The sequence below is a fragment of the Canis lupus genome, chromosome 22, assembly GCF_048164855.1.
Source record: "Canis lupus baileyi chromosome 22, mCanLup2.hap1, whole genome shotgun sequence".
NCBI lineage: Eukaryota > Metazoa > Chordata > Mammalia > Carnivora > Canidae > Canis > Canis lupus.
This window is the reverse complement of record NC_132859.1, coordinates 2,977,703-3,002,465: the sequence shown is the minus strand read 5'-3', so window position 1 is coordinate 3,002,465 and position 24,763 is coordinate 2,977,703. Positions and strand designations below refer to the sequence as shown.

The following is a 24,763-nucleotide window of genomic DNA, read 5'->3' as shown; positions in this document are numbered from 1 at the left end:
GCGCGGAGCCCGGGAGCGCGGCCGGAGGGCGGCGGGCGGCGGGCGGCGGGCGGCGTGTGCGCCTGGGGCCCCCTCGGGAGGCTGGCGGCCTTTGTGGACGGCCCGCGCCCGCGCCCGCGGGGCAGCGCCCGCCCCGGTCTGCCCGCCTCCCGGTTTCCCGCCTGCCCTCGGCCAGGCCCTCCGCGTCCCCGGCCGCCGGCCTCGGGGTGCTCGGCGGCGAGGCCGCGTGACTGCACCCCCCGCCCCGGGGGCCGCGCGGGTCAGTTCCCGGGGGCCCGGCTCGCCCGCGCCGCCGCCCTCCCCCTCGGCCTCCCAGGCCGTGCATCCCCCCCTGCCCCCGTGCATTCCTCTCCTCCCCCCGTGCATCCCCTCGTGGATCCCCCTCCCGCCCTCCGTGCATCCCACCCCCGGCCCCCGTGCTTCCTCCCGGTGCATCTTCCCCGGCTCCCGTGGATCCCCCCAGCCCCTGTGCATTCCCCTCCTCCCCACGTGCATCCCCCTCCCCTCCGTGCAACCCCCTCCCCCCCATGCAATCCCCCCGGTCCCCGTGCATCCCCCCCCCCGGCCCCCGTGCATCCCCCCCCGGTCCCCGTGCATCCCCCCCCGGCCCCCGTGCATCCCCCCCCTGGGCCCCGTGCATGCCCCGTCCCCGCGCCGCCGCCGAGGCCCGGGGAAGTGGGGGGCCCCGGGCTGCTGGGAAAGTCGCTCATTGCCGCGGGCGCTCCGGAGCGCCCCGCGTCCCCTCCCCGACCCCCCCCCCCCCTCCGACCCTCTCCTGGCGTCTCTGAATGCTGCACCTTCGCTTTCACTTCCGTTTTTCAAATTTTCGTTGGCTCGGAGTTTCCAGACCGTCCCAGCGCGGAGGTGCGCGGGGTCGCCGGGACCCAGGAGCGGGCGCGGGCCTCCCGGGCGCTGTCCCGGGCCTGGTCTCGGGAGGGGCCGCCCTGAGTCGCGTCCAGGTGTGCGGAGTTGGAAGAGTCAGGTGGGAACCGGCGCCCTGAGGTCCTGGGGCCCTGGTTGAGGCGCGGCCCCTTCCCCGCTGGGCCGTCGGCGGGCGCCCCTCCTGCCCCCGCTTGCTGGTGCCCCCTAAGCCTTCCCCAGCTGTCGGCTGGACAACTGAGAAAAGGCGGTAGCAGCGATCGGGCTCTTTTTAAACCGAGAAAACTGAAGTTTGGGCTTCGTGAAGCTCCCTTCTCAGGGCCATAAAGGGGGGTGAGGACACCCGAGCTTGCAGCTTCTGACCCCAGGAGCAGTGTCCACCTCCTTGTGCGGCTCTTTCCTGTACGCGAGCTCGCTTGCAAAAGCACTTTTCTCCCTTTTGAGACCTACAAACTTCTCTCCGTGCTGGTAGAGGAAATGACTGTACTCCTAGGAGGTCTCAAACCTAATTTACAGGCTTTGAAAAATATGAAGTGAGTGATTCGAGAAAGGGTATTTTCACCGAATTAACCGGCAGCAGAAAGTTCAAGGCTCAGTTTCCAAATTTATTTGTCTCAGGAGTATGGAGCATAAAGTTTTTTTTTTTTTCCTAGTTGATATTTTTGTCTGTTTTGTTTAACCTGCGTTGAGCCTTGATCAGTTTGATATATTTGAGCCTCAAGAGAATTGCTGATTAATTTTATTTCAAGGTCCTTGATGTTTTATAGCTACTCAAGCATGTGTATTTTTTTTTTTTTTTTGAATAACAATTAGATGTGAACTGAATTGGAAGCACCTTCTGGAGGAGTCATCAGGGAAATAACCTATTTCATCAAATCTATTATTATTTAATGTCCTTAATATTAAACCATGATATGTCATTGATCCTAAGAAACATTTCCGGTAAAGAGATGGGTAAACATGGGATAACGTGCATAATAAAGTAGGTGAAATGAGATACTTCTGAGAAGTCCATCTGGAAATCTGAGTAGGCATCTCTTTTCCATAGTTTACCACCGAACCACCCTTCCCTCTGGAGTGAAGTACACGCACTGTTCCCAAGCTCACTATGTGCATCAGTTGTGGCTCTGACACTTGTGTGTAAATCCTGGTTCATAAATTAAAGCGGAAGGAAAGAGCTGATTTTGATCCCTATTCTGGTACATTCAGTTTGTATCAGGATTTTCTAAAATGACATTTCTGCATGATAGAAATTAGGAAGAGACCTAATCTATAAAAGCATTTGGGCTAATTGATTAACTATCCAAAGCAGAGGTTATTGTTTGCTAAGTTAAGTTGATATAATGTTTTTAAGAAGTTAAGATCTTATTTATTTTATTTTTTTTAAATATGGAACGCTTCATGAATTTGCGCGTCATCCTTGCGCAGGGGCCATGCTAATCTTCTCTGTATCGTTCCAATTTTAGTATATGTGCTGCCGAAGTGAACTTGGTTAAGATCTCATTTAATGGTTTATTTAAAAACTTTTTTACAGCTACTTAATGTTGTTATAAATACCATATAGGTCAAATATTAGACACAGTAACTACTTTCTGTTTTATTAGAGCAGGATTATCAGAATAGTGTTCTTTGGGCTACTGGTCAACTCCCACTTTTTGGCCTTATCCAAGCCTCAGACTCTTGGTTGGAGAAGTAGGACTTGCTCCATCACCTTTACTGAGATGTTGACTAGGGTAAATCATACTTGGATTAGAGATGTTTTATAAGTTGATTACATGTGATATAGAATCTTTAATGACTTGTGTTAAACTTTTTTTTTTTCTTGTATTAAACTTTTAAAGTTGGCATTTTTTACACTTAAGTTTTTGAATCCAATTGAAAGATTACGAGATTTTTTTTTAGCCTGGGATGCATAGAGTATTAAACAGCTGTACTTTTATGGTAACCCTATAGAACATATTTTTAAAGATCAAAGACGATTTTTTTTTGCTTCATATTAATATTAGTATATTCATCTAGGGGTTCACTCAGTGAAGCACCTGACTTTTGATTTCTGCTCAAGTCATTCAGAATTTCAGGGGTGTGAGCCCTGCATCAGGTTCTACCCTGGGCCTGGAACCTCCTTCAGATTCTCTCTCTCTGCATATTGCTACTGATTAAGTGGCTCTGGTGTCTCAGAAAGATAGTGCCTTAAGATGTGATATTAATATAAATCAGAGTTCATGAATACAAGAAAAAAAATCTCTCCTTCTTCCCTTCCCCTCTTTAAAAAAAAAAAATCTTCATCTAGAATGTAAAAGCTGTTACAGACAAAAGGAATAGTTTTTATGGTTTCCTGTTCTTAAAAGATTTTGAAATTCCTCCAGGAACCTCAGATAGCCTTGTCTTTCTTTAGCTGGTCCAACTTGTTACTTAAGGAAGATAATTGTTTTTTAAGTATTTTTTTTTAAATGTAGGCTTGTTCTGTGCCTATTCAAATGTATTTTATTTTTTTTTAAAGATTTTATTTATTTATTCATGAGAGACAGAGAGAGAGAGAGAAAGAGAAAGAGGCAGAGACTCAGGCAGAAGGAGAAGCAGGCTCCATGCAGGGAGCCTGACATGGGACTTGATCCCAGGTCTCCAGGATCAGGCCCTGGGCTGAAGGCGGCGCTAAACTGCTGAGCCACCTGGGCTGCCCTCAAATGTATTTGATACTTTTAAAAAGACTAATCATATTCCAAATGATGCTGTTTAAAGTGATGAATAATTATTTGCTATCCAGAATTACCTCTGTTATGGTGCCTTCTAACCTAAACTCTGTTTAGATGCTCAAAATGAATGAAGTCCTTAGGGATAAAACATAATTCTGAAGCACTTTGTGAATCAGCAGAAGAGTAATCCATTCTTAGAATTTCGAATCTCTGTATAGCATATGTAATTCTGGGTTGTGCTGAATATTTTTTCCTGCTCATTGTGAAGTAGAGCTGTTTCTATATTTGCTTAAGAATCACAGTGGTTTGGGACGCCTGGGTGGCTCAGCGGTTGAGCGTCTGCCTTGGGGCCAGGGCATGACTCTGGGGTCCTGGGATCAAGTCCCGCATCAGGCTCCCTGCATGGAGCCCGCTTCTCCCTCTGCCTGTGTCTCTGCCTCTCTCTCTGTGTGTCTCTTATGAATAAATAAATAACATCTTAAAAAAAAATCACAGTTGTTCAAAAAAATAGCTTTACTATAGTAATAATGTGATATTAGTTGGTTTTCTACTGGTGGACTCTTGCCATGGCTTCAGGTTCATTGTTTTGAGGACCAAGGAGATGGTTTACATAATTATGTCTGTACATTCCCTAATACAGTACATCATAATGCGATGGGAGTAAGATGTTTGGTTATAGTAGTATGACCATATATTCGTTGTCTAAACTGGGGCACTTGAACATAAAAGGAGTTGCTAAAAATAAATTTGTAATTGCTGTAAAATAAAATATTACCAGACAAAATAAGTAGTTGTGAATTTATACAATATAGTAAATAAATGGCAAAATTCCTGTATCAAGAGTTCTCAGATTACTGTCTCTGGACATCGTGCACAGGAACACACAACATTTCTTTCCTGCATATACTTTATAGATACCTTACTCCTGTTTCCCACTGATCCAGCCGATGGTAGCCTAGAGGTTTGGGGCATCTTGCAAGCTGAGCAATGGTTGCGGCACTCAGGACTGGATAGGGTTAGCTACCCCTGGATGCCTGTGTCCAAGATCAGGAAAGGATCTGGAAAAAGAAATGGGATATCAGTGGTTGCCTTTCGGATTGAACCTGAAGTTGGAAGTGAGAACTCTGTTCATTGCACCTGTACTATCCACAGAACTAGACACGACCATGGCAGAAGTAGAAGGATAAAGGGGAAGTGTAACAAACCCATCCTATGGTACTTTACTGCACTGACTCATAAGAATATGTTAAAAAATGAAGAATATGAGATAAATGGGTAAGTGTGGGAATAATAGGTGTAAATTAGGACAGTTCTGGGCAAACTGGGCCATGTGGTCACTCTAGATACAGAGCACATATTGCCCTGAGTTTGGATCTTGATTTCAGCAGTGACATCTACTTAAAATTTGGCTGAAATTCGATTCTAATATATATATATTAGAATAATTATTTCTAAGCTAATAACTGTTGTGTTTATAAAATTCTAAAAAATTAAGTGTCAGATTACTTTTTTTTTTTTAAAGTGAGAGCAGTGTTGAAATCAAAAGGTAAAATAATCTGCTCTAACCTACCAAAACCTTTGCGGGGGATATTTCCCAAACTTCTGTTTTTTTTTTTTTTTTTTTTTTAGTATTTTATTTATTTATTCATGAGAGACAGAGAGAGAGAGGCAGAGACACAGGCAGAGGGAGAGGGAGAAGCAGGCTCCATGCAGGGAGCCTGACGTGGGATCACACCCTGGGCCGAAGGCAGGCGCTAAACCGCTGAGCCACCCAGGGATCCCCATTTGCTCATCTTTGAAAGCGGGTTACTTGTCTTTTTACTGAGTTGTAAGAGTTCTTTATTCTACCGACAAGTTTCTTATCAGAAAGTACACTTTGCAGATATTTTCTGCTATTCTATGGGTTTTTACTTTCTTAATGGTGTCCTCTGATGTATAAAAGCTTATAATTAAAAAAAAACTTATAATTCTGATGAAGTTCAACTATTTTCCTTTGTCACTTGTCTGTCTTTATCTCATCCAAGGAGCATTTTATTGGGGAGGGGGGATTTCAGGTTTTTATTTAAATTCTAGTTGTTAGCATGGAGTGTGATATTAGTTTCAGGAGTAGAATTTAGTGATTTGTCACTTATATATAATACTCAGAGCTCATCACAGCAAGTGCCCTCTAATACCCATCACCCATTTAGTCCATCCTGCTCACCTCCCCTCTAGCAACCCTCAGTTTGTGCTTTATAGTTAAGAGTCTCTTTTACGGTTTGCCTCCTAAGGAGCATTTCCTAATGATCTTGAATCTTCTGTAATTGCCTTTACTTTCTTCTCAAAGCTTTATAGCTTTAGCACTTATATTTAGGTCTTTGATCCATTTTGTTGAGAGACCCTAAGTTACACTTTGGTGGAACATTTTCATATTGTTGCATTATTGTCATGAACTGTGAGAGATGTCCCCTCCCCCCCCCAACTCTGACATCTGATTGGGTAAAATGAAGTACCAGACTTCCAGCTTTAGGCTGCAGAGATAACTTTTTAAAAGGTAATTAAAGGTGATTAGGAATAAAAGTGTAAACTTTTAATGGGTGGTTAATTGGATGCTTAACCCACTTAAGCGGATTTAACCTGATGGAGCGGCTCTTAGGCCTGGTTTTTTTTTTTTCCTTTTAAGATTTTTAAAAAAATTTTTATTTATTTTTGACAGTCACACAGAGAGAGAGAGAGAGGCAGAGAGAGAAGCAGGCTCCATGCACCGGGAGCCCGATGTGGGATTCGATCCCGGGTCTCCAGGATCGTGTCCTGGGCCAAAGGCAGGCGCCAAACCGCTGCGCCACCCAGGGATCCCCTTAGGCCTGGTTTTGACACTGGCAGCGCTTGGCCGTCTGAGGCCCTGAAGGCCGAGGGCAAATAGTTGCTTATTGCAGGTTTGTTTCAGTTTGTGGAGATGGTTTGAAAAAGGTCACTAATGGGTATTTTGTTTGCTTGTTTTTACTGAGTTTAGCAGAATGTCCATAGCCGAAGTGTCCCAGGTCTTCAAGTGTACGGTGGGGCTTTTGGCAAACGTGTACGCCTGTGTTCCTGCGTGTCCCTTGGCTCCTCCAGCAGCAACCACTCTTCCCGTTTCGGTAGCCAGACATTAGTTTTTCTGCTTTTGAACTTTATATGAATGGAACCATACAGTGATTTTTTTTAGGCTTCTTTCACTCAGCATAATTTTTTTTTTTTTTTAAAGATTTATTTATTTATGATAGAGAGAGAGAGAGAGAGAGAGGGAGGCAGAGGGAGAGGCAGGCTCCATGCTGGGAGCCCGATGTGGGACTTGATCCCGGGACTCCAGGATCGTGCCCTGGGTCAAAGGCAGGCACTAAACCGCTGAGCCACCCAGGGATCCCCCAGCATAATGTTTTTGAGATTTTTTTTTTATTTTTATTTTTTTATTTTTATTTTTATTTTTTTATTTTTATTTTTATTTATTTATGATAGTCACAGAGAGAGAGAGAGAGAGGCAGAGACAGGCAGAGGGAGAAGCAGGCTCCATGCACCGGGAGCCTGACGTGGGATTCGATCCCAGGTCTCCAGGATCGCGCCCTGGGCCAAAGGCAGGCGCCAAACCGCTGCGCCACCCAGGGATCCCATGTTTTTGAGATTTATCTATGTTGTTGTATCAGCAGTTCGTTTGTATGGTTGCATTGTATTCCACTGTAGGATACACCAGAATTTGTTTATCCATTTGCATGTTGATGTCCGTGTGGCCTGTTATCCAGTTTTTGTGGACATAGATATTTAATATTCTTGGATAAGTACCAAAGCGTGGAATTGTTGGGTCAGAGGACAGCTCTTTATAGGTTTTGATATTTTCTGTTTTGTACAGTTGAGAATATTTAGGTCATAATAATCTACTCGATACCTGGAAGAGATAAACATTGGTCAAGTAAAATAAACTTTTAAAATATTGCATCATGACACTTTATCCTTAGGAGTATTTTTAAAAGTACCTTGTTCAGCTGTATTTTAATGGAAATAGGATGTGGTTTGTGGGCAAACAGGCTACTTTTAGATTGGCTTTATAAACATGTACCAGTAGAAATGAACAACTTCTTCATTTGATGATAGCAATCTGAATTTTATTTTTTAAATATTTATTTATTTTAAAAGATTTTATTTATTTATTCATGAGAGACAGAGGGAGAAGCAGGCTCCCTGTAGGGAGCCTGATGTGGGACTCGATCCCAGGACCTTGGGATCATGAGCTGAGCCAAAAGGCAGATGTTCAACCGTTGAGCCACCCAGGTGCCCCAGCAATCTGAATTTTATTTTTATTTTATTTATTTATTTTTAAAGATTTTATTCACTTATTCATGAGAGACACAGGCAGAGGGAGAAGCAGGCTCCATGCAGGGAGCCTGATATAGGACTTGATCCCAGGACCCCGGGATCACGCCCTGAGCCAAAGGCAGACACTCGACGACTGAGCCACCCAGGTGCCCCTATATTTTCAGGTGTTTAATAACATTCTTGTCAGCTTGTCTGTGAGGCATGTTACCCTGGTATGGTCAATTTGTGGTTTACCAGGCCTAGCTCTCCAGAGGTTAATAGTGCCCCTAAGTGGTTCCTCTTTCCTGATGTTTTTCCTTTATTAATTACACCTTGGGAAAATGATAAGTATGCATTTGTGTTTTAAATTTCCAAAGCTAGGGATCCCTGGGTGGCGCAGCGGTTTGGCGCCTGCCTTTGGCCCAGGGCGCGATCCTCGAGACCCGGGATTGAATCCCACATCAGGTTCCCAGTGCATGGAGCCTGCTTCTCCTTCTGCCTATGTCTCTGCCTCTCTCTCTCTCTCTCTCTCTCTGTGACTATCATAAAAAAAAAAAAAAAAAAAAAATTAAAAAAAATAAATTTCCAAAGCTAGAAAATCAGTGTAATGTGTATCTTAAGGACAATGTCACAGAGAACTATATAGCCATTTTGTGTAATTTTGCCCTCTGTTCTTCTGTACTTCGCTATATGTGGCTGGGGAATGCAAAATCCCAGTAGGTTACGGATTTAGAACCTGCCCTGGGACGCCTGGGTGGCTCAGTGGTTGAGCTTCTGCCTTTGGCTCAGGTCATGATCCTGGGGTCCTGGGATCGAGTCCCACATCGGGCTCCCCACAGGGAGCCTGCTTCTCCTTCTGCCGATGTCTCTGCCTCTCTCTGTGTGTCTCTCATGAATAAATAAATTTAAAAAAAATAATAAAAAGAACCTGCCCTGGATGCTTGGGTGTTAAACAGGTTTTGTAAAATTTCACTTTAGCTGGTATGAAACATTTTCAGAAGGATATGTGATACCGATTTATTGCTGACAAGTTTGTGAGTCCGCTCAGCCTTGCTGAGCTCCTCTACTTGCACCCTTCTGGGGCCTGCGAGGCTCATGTTTGCGCGACGGCGGAGGCGCAGGATGCAAGTAGAGTCGTCCAGTGGCCTGGCGCTCTTCTCACTTCTGCCCTCACTACGTCCATCAAAACAGAGCCTCATGGTTGAGCCCAGTGTCAAGAATGAGGAAATATATTCTGCCTAACGCAGGATGAGCTGCAAAGTCACATGAGAAACGGCAGAGCGGTGGGGAACAGTGAAGAGTTAGGGCCACAGGTAGAGTCTGTGACACACGGAATATTAAGAACATGCATCAGGAGAGCGAAGAGCATAAAGCCCTTGACCAGCTCAACGGTCACAAGCACGTGCTCAGACTCCCTTCATCTGTTGACGTGGTGCCTCACAGTGAGAGGTACTTCCATATTCTCTATTTTGTACATTAAGATCAAGTATTGTCCACTTACCCGTTTATTATCAAGTTTCTCATTAGTCTTTCCCCTAATGATTTTAACAGCCGATGCCTAGTTCAGTGCTTTCCACCGATCTGCTGGAAAGAACCATTTTTTAAATTTTCAGTTCACCAGTGCTGATAATGCAGGAAATTTTTAGACAAATGAGGGATCCCTGGGTGGCTCAGCAGTTTGGCGCCTGCCTTTGGCTCAGGGCCTGATCCTGGAGACTCGGGATCGAGTCCCAGGTCGGGCTCCCTGCGTGGAGCCTCCTTCTCCCTCTGCCTGGGTCTCTGCCTCTCTCTCTCTTTCTGTGTCTCTCATGAATGAATGAATAAATAAATAAATATTAAAAAAATTTTTAGACAAATGAAATTTAAAAATCTGTATGTGCTGCCGAAGTGAGCACTGAAATTTAAAAATCTAAAACATAGTACATAAAAGCCCCAATTCCTTTTTTCTTTTCTTTTTTTTTAAAGATTTATTTATTTATTTAATAGAGATACAGAGAGAGAGAGAGAGAGGCAGAGACACAGGCAGAGGGAGGAGCAGGCTCCATGCAGGGAGCCCGATGTGGGACTCCATCCCGGTCTCCAGGATCACGCCCTGAGCCGAAGGTGGTGCTAAATCAGTCAGCCACATGGGCTGCCCCAAAGCCCCAATTCTTATTGTAGATTGGGCAGAAATAAAGTTATTTTATCATCTTGTTATATAACTATGTGAATGCTTACAGAGAATTTATGTACCTTTTATTATGAACTAGTCACAATCTGCATATCAGTACGGGTCCTTTCGTAAGCCATACACAGTAGCTTAGGTCTATTATTTTATTAAAGGTTGAAAAATGGTGATACTCTAATTCTGTTTTTCCTGGAATTATTTTATTTATTTATTTATTTATTTATTTATTTATTTATTTATTTATTTATTTATCTATCTATCTATCTATCTATTATTTAATTATTTATAAAAAATTTATTTATTCATGAGAGACACAGAGAAAGAGGCAGAGACACAGGCAAAGGGAGAAAGAGGCTCCATGCAGGGAGCCTGACATGGGACTCGATCCCAGGTCTCCAGGATCATGCCCCAGGCCTACGGCGGTGCTAAACCGCTGAGCCACTGGGGCTGCCCCTCCTGGAATTATAAAGAACTTTCATCAACTATACAGTTACTTGTGGTAGAGTTCATACTGGAAACACCGGATGCATGCTTGATTCCTTCCCATTACTTTCACCAGTTTTTAAATTTAAAAAAATCTTTGAAAAGATTTTATTTATTCATTTGAGAGAGAGAGACAGTATGAGCATCTGGGAGAAGCAGAGGCAGGGGGAGAAGCAGACTCCCCACTGAGCAGGGAGCCCTGCTCAGGACCTGGAGATCTTGACCTGAGCCAAAGGCAGATGCTTAACCATCTGAACCATCCAGGTGCCCCACTTCACCAGTTTTGTGAGTAGTTTTTTCAAGTTTTATTATTTGCAACACAATGTAGTTCAGGCACATATTACAGTAGAAAGGGCCACATATAGAGGGGAGATTGGGTTCATGAAGTAGAATAGTAGCATCTTGAAAAATGAGCCATGTGCTGAATACCTGTGTAATTGTGACATTTGCTTAAACTTAAGGTTTTTTCCTTAAAAAAATATAGATTTTTCCTAAGCTAAAATTCCTTTAAGGTATTTTAGGAGTAATAATTATGTGGGATGCAAAATTGGATCTCTTCACAAACTCAGTATATTTAGCTCTTTGATTATCTTTTATTTGCACATGAAAAGTGTTGTCTTGAGGTCCTCCAAAGAGGGGCAGTGAAATTTGGGAATAAATCTGTGTTATTTCTATTTCTCTGTTTACATTTTTGCAAAAAACTTTTGGGGCTTGTTCATGTGACTAGGTCCACACATGTGCACATTTAATCAGCTTCAAAAGAAGTATTTGTTGTAATGATCGATTGAGTCACAATAGGAATGCAGTCAGTAGAGAAAACAAAGGGTCAGTATAAAGAAAAAACTTGGGAGGAGTGTAAACTGAGATCAACACAATTCAGAACTTTTCCCTTCGGGCTTCCTGGGTGGCTCAGTTGGTTGAGCATCTGACCCTTTGTTTTGGCTCAGGTCCTGATCTCAGGGTTGTGAGATGGAGCCCTGCATGGAGGCGCTTGGGATTCTCTCCTTCTCCTTGCGGCCCTCCTGCTCATTCTCTCTCTTTCTCAAATCTTGAAAGGAAAAGTTCTTTTTTAAAAAATATTTTACTAGTATGACAACAGTTGTTGCTGAACGTTGTCTGTGTGTATGTGTGTACACAGCCAACTTTTAGAAAAACACAGATTGATTTGGGCTAATTAATAGTGGTTTAGATTTAGTTAGAGATAACCTTGTTCATTTCTCAGTTACCTAATGTTCACCAATGAATGGAAAAACTACTGTAGTAAAACTTTAAAGGATTTAAAAATCATGAGGTAAGGAATAATATACTTTGATTTTCACCAACGGTGCCAATTTTCTTAGTTGTTTAATTTAGAATTGGCTACATTTGTCAGATAACATTGCCATAACTTTCTGAAAAGACTTCTTTTAGGATAATTGAAATCCAAGGGGAAAATAATGATTTCAAAAGGTTTAAACATTGGTATTATAAATTATAATGTTGGACTAAGTTTTTATTTCCCTGCAAGTTTGATAAGAAAGAGAATATAGCCTTGTGGTTCTATTTTCTTATGTGATGTTCATATGTATAAATTAAATCCATTAGAACTATATTTAGTTTATCTGAGAAAATGGACTTCCTCAGTCATTCCTGTGGTTAGGGTTTGTGTATGGGGGTCTGTCTTTAAGTGAATGCTAGAAGTAGTATTGGAGTCCAAGCTAAACTGCTTTTTAATTCATTGATTTAGAGAGTTCATTCAAACTGTGTTCATTCTGTTTAGCCCTGGTGCCCTTGAACTTGAGCTGTTGGCACTTTAAATTTGTAGAAGATGATTTGCAATGACTTTATTTTTTTTTATTTATTTTATTTTATTTTTTTAAATTTTTTATTTATTTATGATAGTCACGGAGAGAGAGAGAGAGAGGCAGAGACATAGGCAGAGGGAGAAGCAGGCTCCATGCACCAGGAGCCTGATGTGGGATTCGATCCCAGGTCTCCAGGATCGCGCCCTGGGCCAAAGGCAGGCGCCAAACCGCTGCGCCACCCAGGGATCCCCCTGCAATGACTTTAAAGAACCAAGAGACAGTTATTCAAAAGCAGATGAAGAAAAACAAAACAAAAGCAGATGAAGTTCTAATCAGAAGTGCAAATTGATTCAGTATGAAGATGGTGGTGGCTTCGTTCCATATAACATGTAGAAACAAAGTAGGAGTGATGAATGTACCTACTAAGTGCGTGGAGTTGCATTAGGGAAAAGAATTTTCTCAATGTATGAAGTCAGTAGCAGACCAAGGGCAGTAAGATGCTAGGACAGTAGTTTATGTCACTAGGGACTTGTATTTCCCAGACCGATTGAACACTGAAAACTTGATTGATTGATTGATTGATTGATTGAGAGAGGCAGGAGAGGCAGAGAGGATCCCAAGCAGGCTCCATGCCCAGTGTGTGAGCCTGACACGGGGCTCAATTTCACAACCCTGGGATCATGACCTGAGCCCAAATCAAGAGATGGGTATTTGACTGAGCTCCCCCGGGGGCCCTGAGAACACTGAAAACTTAAAAACATTCTAATTCATCGAGGGAATTCCAACAGAAGCTCATAGGTTACATACTCAGATTGAAGGAGATAGAGAAAAATGAACTCATGAATTGAGTGATCATAATTTTTGTTCAGTGTTTAATGTCTACAAATGTGAAATTCTAGATAAATAGAGCAGAAGTCCGTGATCATAATTTAGGCAAAATGAAACAGCTGAAGATTGGTAAGCATTGCATATACAACTAAATGTGTACGTATAGTGTTGTATATTACTGTACCAGGGGATACACATATATATTATACAGCATAGGAGACTTTGGCTCTTTGGAGAATCATCTACCACTTACAGATCCCAAAAATATATGAAATGAATTAGTTTTGGTATTTTTAAGCTTTCTTTTGTGTTTAGTCTGGCTCTTCTAAATTTTTTTTTGACTCGAGTTGTCTAAGAACTGTTTTTCCACACATTTTCTATGCCATCAAGCGCATTGATGATTCAGCATTTCTTGAGAATGCTCAGTTACTTCTGGAATTTTTTTCCAGGCCATTGACAACTCATTCTGCAAGTTTTGATGCTAGTACTTCCTTGATCTTACCAGAAGATGTCAATGGAAGTTTTTCAGGTAATAACCAGAACTCAGTTCTTCTTCAAAAAAATTTTTTTTTTTCCAAATGGTTTTTAAATGTTTTGCTGACTGAAATGTTAAGGGGTTGCACTTGTCCAGTGATACTACCAGGAGTAACAACTCACTGCACCCTCCAGGGGTCTTACTCAAGTGTTTATAGAATGCATAGAGAAACGACAGACTTGGTGAGTTATATAAAGCTCCAGAATGTCTATCCTAGATGAATTTCAGCCAAGCTCAGCTATATTTCTTTTTGCTGAAATCCTTGGGGCATCTTTCTGCTCTAAGGGAAATTTTCTGAGACACTCTAGGGAATCTCTTTCCCTTGGGGGATTTTATGTCAAATTGTACATAACTATGGCCGTGGCATTGACAGCTGTGTCATTGAGCTAATGGAAAATTTAAGATATACTGTGATTTTAGAGACATCTGGCTTCTTTTATTTGGCATGTCTGAGATTGATTTATCCATGCTTGGATTTTTTCAGCCAGAGAGGACATTAGCCTCTGTGGGATCATGGAGAGTTTAAAGAGCCATTTAGGGTAAAGAGTAGGTCAAGGTCTTAAAAGGCTTGGAAGGTATTTTGGACTTAATTGAACTTTATTCTAAGGGGAAATCATTTTAGGATTTTAAGCAGGGAGAGGACTTGGAATCAGAATTAATTAATTAAATTTTTTTTTTACTTTTAAGCACATAGGCTTGTTAACCAACTGATCAAAGTCAGGATCACCAATAATGAAAATGACATCATGTCCTTTGCATTTTGTTACATCAGGAATAGGCATAATTAATTATATCACCAGTGCAAGATTGTTCCCAAAAAATGTTTATCTGGAATCTAATCATAAGACTATAAATAGATCCTGGTTGAGGTATATTCTGCAGAAAGCTGGTCTGAACTTTTTTTTTTTTTTTTAATTTTTATTTATTCATGAGACACACAGAGAGAGACAAAGACCCAGGCAGAGGGAGAAGCAGGCTCCCTGCGGGGAGCCCGATGAGGAACTCAATCCTAGGACCCCAGGATCATGCCCTGAACCAAAGGCAAGATGCTCAACCACTGAGCCACACAGCGCCCTGGTCTGAACTTTAAAAAAAAATTTTCGTGCCCTAAAAGACTGTAAAAAGGTAAATAGATAGTTCTAGGTTGAAGGAGACAATGACAATGTGAGTATAGTATCTGTGGTTTTTGATAGGGTCTGGAATTAAAAAAGAAAAAAGAAAAAGAAAAAATACCTCCCAACAACTGAGGGGTACCTGGGTGGCTCAGTTGGTTGAGTGGTGAACTCGATTTTGGCTCAGGTCAGGATCTCCCGGTCCAGGATCTGTCTCCCTGCTCAGGGGTGTGTGTGTTGCTTCCAGAGTTTATTTCTGCCTCTCCCCACTGCTTGCAAGCCTTCTCATGCTCATGTCTCAAATAAGTCTTAAAAAACCTATAAAGGACATTATTGGTGACATTTGAGGAAATTTATACTTTTAGTATTAAATTTCTTGGATGTAATTGTGTATTGTAGTTATATAGGGGAATGTCCCTGTTGATAGGAAGTACATGCAGAAAAGTGTTTTGGGGAGAGAAAGATCTATCATTTATTTTCCAAGACTTAAGAGGAAAGGAGTACATATAGATAGAAATAATGCAAATGCGACAAAATATTACTAATGTTGAATTTAGGTGGAGAGTGGGGTTTATTGTGCCATAGTTTATTTAAAAAAAATTTTTTTTTTTTTTAATAATCTGTACAACTGCTGTGGGGCTTGGCCTCATGACCCTGAGATCAAGAGTTGCATGCTCCTCTGGCTGAGCCAGCCAGGCACCCCTGTACCATATTTTCAACCTTCTGTAAGTTTAAAAGTTTTCAAGAAAAGGAGGGTAGAACAAGCATATAATAAGGTCAGGAGCTAGAGAGTTTAACTCTTTGATTTAACCCTTGTAGGCTCAAATTTTGTTCAGTGTTGTGAGATGATTTTTTTTTTTTTAAAGAAAACCTTCAGTGAAGTTTGTACTTTTTTTTTTTTTTTAATTTTTATTTATTTACTATAGTCACACAGAGAGAGAGAGAGAGAGGCAGAGACATAGGCAGAGGGAGAAGCAGGCTCTATGTACCGGGAGCCTGAGGTGGGATTCGATCCCGGGTCTCCAGGATCGCGCCCTGAGCCAAAGGCAGGCGCCAAACTGCGCGCCACCCAGGGATCCCAGTTTGTACATTTCTAAAGTACGTAAGGTGTGAGGTAATTTTCTTTGAAGAAAATGTACAGTTTGTCCCGAGTTAAAGGTGTGGTGAGCTTAAATAAGTAAATATGCTACTTCCACTAGCCTTTTTGGTAATGAAAGGATTATTGTGGGTAGTTGAGTAACCCAGATGATGTGTGTGTGTGTGTGTGTGTTGGGGGTGGTTCTTAAAATCTCTTTTAACCCTAAAACTTTCATTTTGGCAACTGAAGTCTCTTAAAATGTCTTTTTGGAGAGCAACTACCTGAATAGATTTAGTACTGAGAAAATTGACTTTCCAAAATCATTTGTATGGTATATAATACTACTTTTCTCAGACATCAAAATATTCAGTCACATAAGCAAACTTTCTGAAGTAATAAAACTGCTTTTAAATACAAAAATATCAAAATTAAAATAACTTTGAAAGTAGTCTTCCAAAAAAAAAAAAAAAAAGAAAGAAAAGAAAGAAAGTAGTCTTCCAAAAATATAATGCATATTTATTTACCCACTTTCCTCTTTCTGCCTTTTCCAAGTGCTAATTGTTTTGGGCTTTGAAAAGAGCTACATCTACCTCCTGCTTCTGCCATTGTGTCCCCAGGCAGGTGACATAGTATCTGAGTCTCATTGTCTTCATCTGTAAAATAGAAATACATGTCATTATGAATAAGAAAATGTGTAAAGCACATGAAATAACTAGGTGCAAAGGGAATGTTCCCTTTTTATATGAAAAATCTTTGTATTGTAAAAGAAAACATGGATACAGAAAACTATGCACAGCCAATGTATAGTTGAATGAATTATAAGTCATGCGTGCTTTTTATCCAAAGTATTGAAAGGTTTTTTTCTCTAAAGCCCAGTAATTTTGTTAAGCATATGTGTTGGTACAGCGAAGGTTAGCATGGCCCCTGTGCAAGGATGACAGGCAGATTTGTGAAGTGGTCCCTATTTTTCCATGCAGTGACCTGGATGGAGCTACAGAGCATATTGCTAAGCAAGATAAGTCAGAGAAAGACAAATATGATTTCACTCATATGTGGAATTTAAGAAACAAAACAAATGAGCAAAGAGTGGGAAAGAGAGAGTAAGGCAACCAAGAAAACAGACTCTTAACTGTAGAGACTGAACAGATGGTCACGGGAGGGGGGGTGGGTGGTGGGTTAAACAGGTGATGGGGATTAAGGAGTGCAGTTGTGATGAGCACTGGGTGTTGTGTGGAAATGCTGAATCACTAAAGTCTACAAATATTACATTGTTAACTGGAATCTAAATAAAAATGTAAAAAGAATATTGAAATAGGTCATTCTAGGTTTGTAGTTTAATTTTGATTCCCGTTCTTTTATGCCTTGTATAATTTTCTTAGTATTTTTGAGTTCGTCTGGAAGTCATACTTTCTAGTTTTGATGTTTCTTTTTGGCTTGCTCTTGTAGGGATGTTTATTCCTTATTCTTTTTTTTTTTTTTTACTTTGAGTAACATTGGGTTTGATTTCTGTAATTTCACTTTTATGTGAATATAATTTTTCTGAGTTTTAGAAGGAATCTTGGTTCTTCTAAAAAAACTTTTACAGAGCCCCCTCTTCTGTTGAAATAATGGCAGCTTGTTTTCTGATGATTCCTTGCTCTGATTCCTAACCCTTATTTTAGTATGACCCTTCTATTTTCCTTCTTTGCCCTTGTCCTGCTTAATTGTGTTGGTTTCTAGCAGTTGTTCCTCATTTCTGAGTCTTGGCCTAGTAAGGAGCCTGGCCTGTTAGTGGGAAGGTTCATGGTGATTAAACTTCCACCCCTTTAAGCCTTACCTTGGGTTCCCCCCACCACCCATGCACTATTGGAGTAGACACCCCACCCCCACCCCCACCCCCACCCCCCCGGGGTGCAGCCGCTGTAGTTGAGTTGGACCTTGTGCTTTCTTTTCTTTTCCTTTTTTTCCCTCCCCTCCCCTCCCCTCCCCTCCCCTCCCCTCCCCTCCCCTGTGAGAGGGATCCCTGGGCCGTCAGCGGTTTAACGCCTGCCTTCCGCCCAGGGCGTGATCCTGGAGTCCCGGGATCGAGTCCCAGTTTGGGCTCCCTGCATGGAGCCTGCTTCTCCCTCTGCCTGTGTCTCTGCCTCTCGCTGTGTCTCTCATGAATAAATAAGTAAAATTAAAAAGGGGGGGATGGGGGGGGCAGAGGCAGAGAATCTTCAAGCAGATTCCTCTGCTAATTGGGGAGCTGGACCTGGGACTTGATCTCACCACCCTGAGCTCGTGACCTGAGCTGAAACCAAGAGTCAGGTGGTCAATGACTGAGCCACCCAGGTGCCCCTGGGCCCTGTGCTTTCTAGATAGTACTTGTTGACTATTTTGGAATTCTAGTCTCAAGATACTCAGGGAAGCTAGGCTGTTCCCCACAAAAATGCTGTAACACTAGAGTTTGTGACTGTGGTGGTTTATTCCCACCAGCTTGTATTTTGGAGGATAACTTGTCAATTAGTTTTTGGTTTTGCTGCGTAGTTGTTCAATGATGCCTGGAAATTCAGGAAGATCCAGAAATGATACCATTTCCATCTTACGAGAATCTGCCAGGTTCGTCTGCTTATTGTTGCATTAGGGCACCGGTATGGTTTGTGTCCTTATTATTGTCTTATTGATGTCTTAAAAGGTATCTTTATGACCATTTACTTATTATGATGACCTCAAGTCAGTTGAGAGGCATGCTAACCTTTTAGGCTTTTGTGTTTATTTTTTTTTTTTAAAGATGTTATTTATTTATTCATGAGAGACAGAGAGAGAGAGAGAGGCGGAGACCCAGGCAGAGCCTGGGCTCAGACCGCTGAGCCACCAGAGCTGCCCTATTTTTATTTTTTTTTAAGGATTTTGGTTTTTTAGGTAATCTCTACAGCCTGAGACCCAGAGTCACACACCCTACAGGCTGAGCAAAGCAGGGACCCCTGTGTGTTTACTTTTTAATAGATCGTATAAATAGATTTAATAGATTTTTCTGTCATGTAGTGTTGAATTTTGTCTCTACTATTTGCCTTTACACCTTCTTTTCTCATTAGGGTCCTTTTTCTAATCGGTTAAGGTTTGGAAGTCTCATCAAGCTTTATAGCTCTATGTGAAGTAGGAGTGTGTAGAGTCTAGGTTTTGAGGGAAAGGAAATTTTGCTTTCATGACTGGTGACCTTTCTGCTTTCCCTGGAGTTGTTGAAGCTTTGTGCTGGATACCTGAGGTTGAAAGAATGAGGCGAGGATTCAGTATTTCCTCAATGACCTCGGATGTCATATGATTGAACTTTTTCAAAAATTGGTAAGAAACCAGTATACATTATTCACTTTAAAATGCGTTTATTTGGAGAGCCGGGTGGCTCAGTGGTTTAGTGCCATCTTCAGCCCGGGGCCTGATCCTGGAGTCCCGGGATTGAGTCCCGCATCGGGCTCCCTGCGTGGAGCCTGCTTCTCCCTCTGCCTGTGTCTTTCTCCCTCTCTCTCTGTGTTTCTCATGAATAAATAAATAAAATCTTTAAAAAAAAATGCATTTAAGTAAAAATTAGTTGGTTTAAAGAAATAGACAGTCCTCACCATATAGTAGTCAAATGACCATAAAAAGATTGTGCAAGCTGAAATCAGGCGAAGCAGTGTTGTTGTTTATTTTTGAAGAGTATGAGAGTGCATGCACAAGTGTTGCAGGAGGGGCAGAGGGAGAGAATCTTTAAGGAGACTTGCTGAGTGTGGAGCCTGGTACAGACTTGATCTCAGGACCTATGAGATCATGACCGGAGATGAGGCAAGGAGTCTGATGCTTAACTGACTGAGCTACCCAGGCGTCCAGAGAATCTTAAGCAGGCTTCAGGCCCAATGCAGAGCTCATTGCCGAGCCTGATCGCACCATCCTGAGATCATGACCTGAGCTGAAATCAAGAATTAGATGCTTAACCGATGGAGCCACCTAGGTGTTCCTCATGCAAAGGAATTTTAATTAATCCGTGGGAAGATTATAATGGTTTTAGGTCCTTTAAAATGTTTTGTTAAAACATGGGCAGCCCTGGTGGCCTGGTGGTTTGGTGCTGCCTCCGGTCCAGGGCGTGATCCTGGAGACCTGGGATCGAGTCCTGCATCGGGCTCCCTGCATGGATGGAGCCTGCTTCTGTCTCTGCCTGTGTCTCTGCCTCTCTCTCTCTCTCTCTCTCTCTTTGTGTCTCTCATGAATAAATAAAATCTTTAAAAAATATATTTTCTTAAAACATTAAATCTTACTTATACAAGTGTAGAGAAATAAAATACTGCGGCTGTTTAGTATAAGTTAAAACAGCACAGTGAGAATTCCTTTTTCTTTGTGAAATTCTGATCGAGACTAGTTTAAACAGTGCTTCCCTTTATATCTTTTCTATGCTTTTTTTTTTTTTTTAAAGATTTTATTTATTTATTCATGATAGTCACAGAGAGAGAGAGAGAGGCAGAGACACAGGCAGAGGGAGAAGCAGGCTCCATGCACCGGGAGCCCGACGTGGGATTCGATCCCGGGTCTCCAGGATCACACCCTGGGCCAAAGGCAGGCACCAAACCTCTGCGCCACCCAGGGATCCCTCTTTTCTATGCTTTAATGGTTTTCAACATTTTATCCTTTACAACTGAAAGGTCATGAAATATCTCCGAGAATTTCTATAATGTGAATTATTTCCCTAGAGTCACTTTCTCTGGGACATTGGCATCCTTTTCATCACAGTTGCTTTCCTCAGTGATGTTGATAAGTTCGTCTTCACCAGGCTCCTCCGGCTGTGCATTTAGAGCCATTCAAACTGCAGCAGTGTCTACACTGCCGTGGCCACCTATTTCTCCTGTAACCTCATTTACATCGGATTCTTATTTTACTTCCAGTGTGTTACTTTTCATTTCTTTGTTACAGTTTCATCTGGGTTGATCCCTTCCCCCTTTGGATTATCCATGGGTTCAAAATGTCCTGTGGATTTATCGCTGGGCAACGAGGAGGTAACACAACTTTAGCTGTTGCTTTTGTGTGTCCAATTGCCAGTAAACTTTGAAAGAAGGGACACATTGGTCACTGGTCATAATATTTATTTGCGATGATTTATGGATTGAAGAGCTGGCAGTGAAGTTTGTACTTAGTGTAATTACGAGAACTGGTAACTGAAATTTGAGCCGTGTTGTTGCAGACTCGTGTTAACTAAACCGTGATAGAAATCATAACTCAAATTTAGGCACACTGGTATCTTGCAAAGTGAGAACTCTGTCTACAGTGTAAAAACAGGTTGTACTTGGATTTGGTAAACAGTATAATAGAGATAAAGGGACTGAAATCTGAGAAATGTACACAGTAACAAAGTAGTCATTCAAAAACACTTCTTTTTAAAGTCTTTTATTTTTAAGTAATCTCTGTACCCAACATGGGGTTCAGACTCACAACCCTGAGGTCAAGAGCAGACCAAGTCCGCCAGGCGCCCCAGCACGTTCTGCCCCTCTCTCCCCTCCTCCCCCTCCATTCCCTCTCTCCTCTCCTCTCTTTCTTTTTTAAGTAGGTTCCACGCTGGATGCGGAGCTTCCTGCCTGAGTTCAGTGCAGGGCTTGAACTCATGACCCTGAGATCAAGAGCCAGGTGCTTAACCGACTGAGCCACCCAGGCGCTCCCACATTTTCTATTCTTTACAAAAAAGTAAGATTAAGGAATTTTAGGGGATCCCTGGGTGGCTCAGCGGTTTGGCGCCTGCCTTTGGTCCAGGGCGCGATCCTGGAGTCCTGGGATCAAGTCCCGCGTCAGGCTCCCGGCATGGAGCCAGCTTCTCCCTCTGCCTGTGTCTCTGCCTCTCTCTCTCTCTCTGTCTCTCTGTCTCTGTCTCTCTGTCTATCAAGGATAAATAAATAAAATCTTTAAAAAAAAAAAGATTAAGGAATTTTAGGTGAATTCTTTAAAGAGTAGTGTTTGTGTGTAGACTAAGGGCAAAGGTCTGAAAGGAAAAAGTTTTAGCATTTCTTGCACTCTGTAAACTTCTTTCTGTGATCTGCTTTTTCGGCACATTGTTCAGTATTTATATGATTAAAATCTTCATTTTTGCCATCTCAGTAATTCTTTCTGGCCTGTGGTTCAGTCCATCTCACAAATCCTTTGTGGATGGCTGTTATTGTTGCTTGTTTCACTACTGTAGCAGAAGTGTTAGGGATTTTGTGAAGTCTGCATTTATTTTTTTCGTATAAATGGAAAGGAAGGAAGGGAATGGAAAGGATTACATAGGTGTGTGAAGGGCTTGCTTACGCTTTTTTATGTGCAGATTTTACAGCTGGAGGGGGAAAATCCCCAGGAATGTTTGTTGTAAACATTTAAAACCTACTGAAGGGTATGAAGAAAAAAAATATAAATCACCTGTAGCTTATCAGTCTCATACAACCTCTGTTAATATTTTTCTGTTTATCTCTCTGTTGGGATCTTCTTTATATGTGCATATACATTCTTTTACTTGATGAAATATTTTAAAATGGGATTATTATATTCTTCCTACAAGTGTTTTTCCAGAGTACATACATGTTTTTAAAGTTTTTTCTTGTGTAAAAGATACAAAAACAGAATGGAGACTAGACTGAAATGAACACTATGTACCTTTCATCCGACTTCAGTCATTTCGGTACATAAGTAATCTGGTTTCATCCATACCCACCTACTCTTGCATTAGTTTGAAGTCGGTTCCAGGTAGCTGTTTTAGCATACATAGTTAAGAATTTTACATTTTGCCAAATTGCTTTCCAGAAAAGCATTATCAATGTATAGTTGACAGAGATAAGATTTAAAAAGCCTTTTAAAATTCTGATGTTATGGGTTAGATGCATGTGTATATATAGCATTTTCCTCCAGTAATACAAAAAAATCCCAATCAGGTGAATTTGAGCATGCTTATACTCTGGCAGCAAACTTTCAGTTCCTCATCAGTGTATCCCTCATAGGAATGCTGTGACTGTTAGATAGGATGACCTTATAATTTATTAGTAAAACTAGGATGCTTTTGAGATTCAAAGGAGGCACTATTAGTAATAATGCCAGTTTACCAGGCATAAACTAGGATTGTATTTTGGCACAGCTGGGTTGTATACCCACTTTATCAGATAATACATATAAGATGCATTTATGTATAAAGGTGACTGTATTACATATTCAGTAAATGCTGGCTTTTATTAAAGTGTTTATGTATGCCCATGTATGGATATGTATAAAAATCTTCCCTTTAAAAGGTATGCTTTGAATTGGCAACTCAAAGTCCTAGGTTAACAGTTTTTGTTTGTTTGTTTGTTTTTTCTGTGTGGTTTTGGAACTGATAGTGACCACTGTTTTTTAAAGGAGCTCTAAATTTTGTAATTAAGAGGAGATTTGCCTTAATATTTGCAGCTGGAGAATGCTGGAGGAGACCTCAAGGATGGCCACCACTATGAAGGAGCTGTTGTCATTCTGGATGCTGGTGCCCAGTACGGGAAAGTCATAGATCGAAGAGTGAGAGAACTGTTTGTGAAGTCGGAAATCTTTCCCTTGGAAACACCAGCATTTGCCATAAAAGAGCAAGGATTCCGGTAGACTTTTCACTTATATTTTCTATGAGATTGAGCTTAGATTGTGGAATTTTTTTTATTAATTTGCTTGGGCACTGAATTTTTTCTTTTTCAAAGGTTTATTTGAGAGAGCAAGAGCGTGGAGGGGCAGAGAAAGGGGGAGAGAGAATCTTAAGTAGTCTCCATGCTGAATATGGAGCCTGAGTGGGGCTCTATGTCAGGACCCTGAGATCATGACCTGAGCTGAAACCAAGAGTCAGACACTTAACTGACTGTGCCACCCAGGCGCCCCAGGCACTGAATTTTTTAAATGAATACAAAACCTGCAGTGGATTTACAAGAAATTTTCTTCCATCGTTCAGATTTTTTTTTTTTTAAGATTTTATTTATTTATTCATGAGAGAGACAGAGAGAGAGGCAGAGACAGAGGCAGAGGGAGAAGCAGGCTCCATGCAGGGAGCCCTATGTGGGACTCGATCCCAGGACCCCGGGGTCATGCCCTGGGCCGAAGGCAGGTGCTAAACTGCTGAGCCACCCAGGGATCCCCCCCCCTTTTTTTAGTTAAAAAGATTACCCTAATTTTAATTGCACAGTTACAAGAAGTTTTCATTTGAATATTAAGTCATTCATTCATCCCGGAGCATTTGATCAAAGGAATATATACAGTGGCTAAAAGAATTTTGTGTCCAATGAGTCTTTTTTTTGCCTCCTATCCCCAAGAGACTAAGTTTCTAAAATACAAAGATTTCTCAAGTCTGATATAGGGTCTAATTCAACAGCTTATATACTCAGAACTAGTCAAAATGATAGCCAACATATATATATATATTCTTCCTTTAACAATTTCTGGTTAATGCTATACCTTTTCTCATGGAATTGATACTCTTTTTTTAAGAGTGTTACCAGAAGCAAGCAACTGCAGTTTATTACTTTAATTGGGTCTTAGAAAAAAAATAAAAAATGATTGGGTCTTAGACAATAATACTGTATTTCTTCCAGGATAACAATGTTAATTTATCTTAAAAATGTAATTTTTTCCATTAGAGAAATGATTAACTTTTAAAGGCTTCATGGACATGTTTATCCTGTGATTCTTGTTTCTGAAATAGAATGGATTGGAAATCAGAAAAGACAGATTGAAATTTAACTGTGTCCTAGTCTTAGGGTACAGTTAAAAACAGTCCTCTCTTTTAAACTGTAGAATCTTTAGAGTAAGAAGGGACCCTTGAGTTACTCTAATTCAACTGTCTCAGTTTGCCAGTGAGGAACAGCTTTAGAGAATCAAAACACATGAGAATTCTGAATGGCTCTATGTCACATCTAAGCTCCTTTATTTCCTTCACCCCAAAAAGAATATC

General features: G+C 41.5%; 1 protein-coding gene and 2 non-coding genes across 5 annotated transcripts in view; 2 read left to right on the top strand and 1 right to left on the bottom strand.

The window, feature by feature from the left end:
- GMPS (guanine monophosphate synthase) overlaps positions 1-24,763 on the top strand; it is a 76,879-nt gene that overhangs the window by 2,110 nt on the left and 50,006 nt on the right. For 2 of the 3 annotated variants that reach the window (XM_072792182.1, XM_072792183.1), the window contains exon 2: positions 23,248-23,426. In XM_072792182.1, coding sequence (XP_072648283.1) covers positions 23,248-23,426 — 179 coding nt within the window. Of the gene's footprint in view, positions 1-13,588; positions 13,669-23,247; positions 23,427-24,763 lie in introns of those variants that run through there. The other variant, XM_072792185.1, reaches the window with a different exon arrangement.
- Positions 2,263-2,367, bottom strand: LOC140614546 (U6 spliceosomal RNA). The gene has a single exon (XR_012015384.1). It is a non-coding gene; the product is annotated as a U6 spliceosomal RNA (small nuclear RNA).
- LOC140614568 (U6 spliceosomal RNA) lies at positions 16,725-16,833 on the top strand. Its single transcript, XR_012015403.1, has one exon. It is a non-coding gene; the product is annotated as a U6 spliceosomal RNA (small nuclear RNA).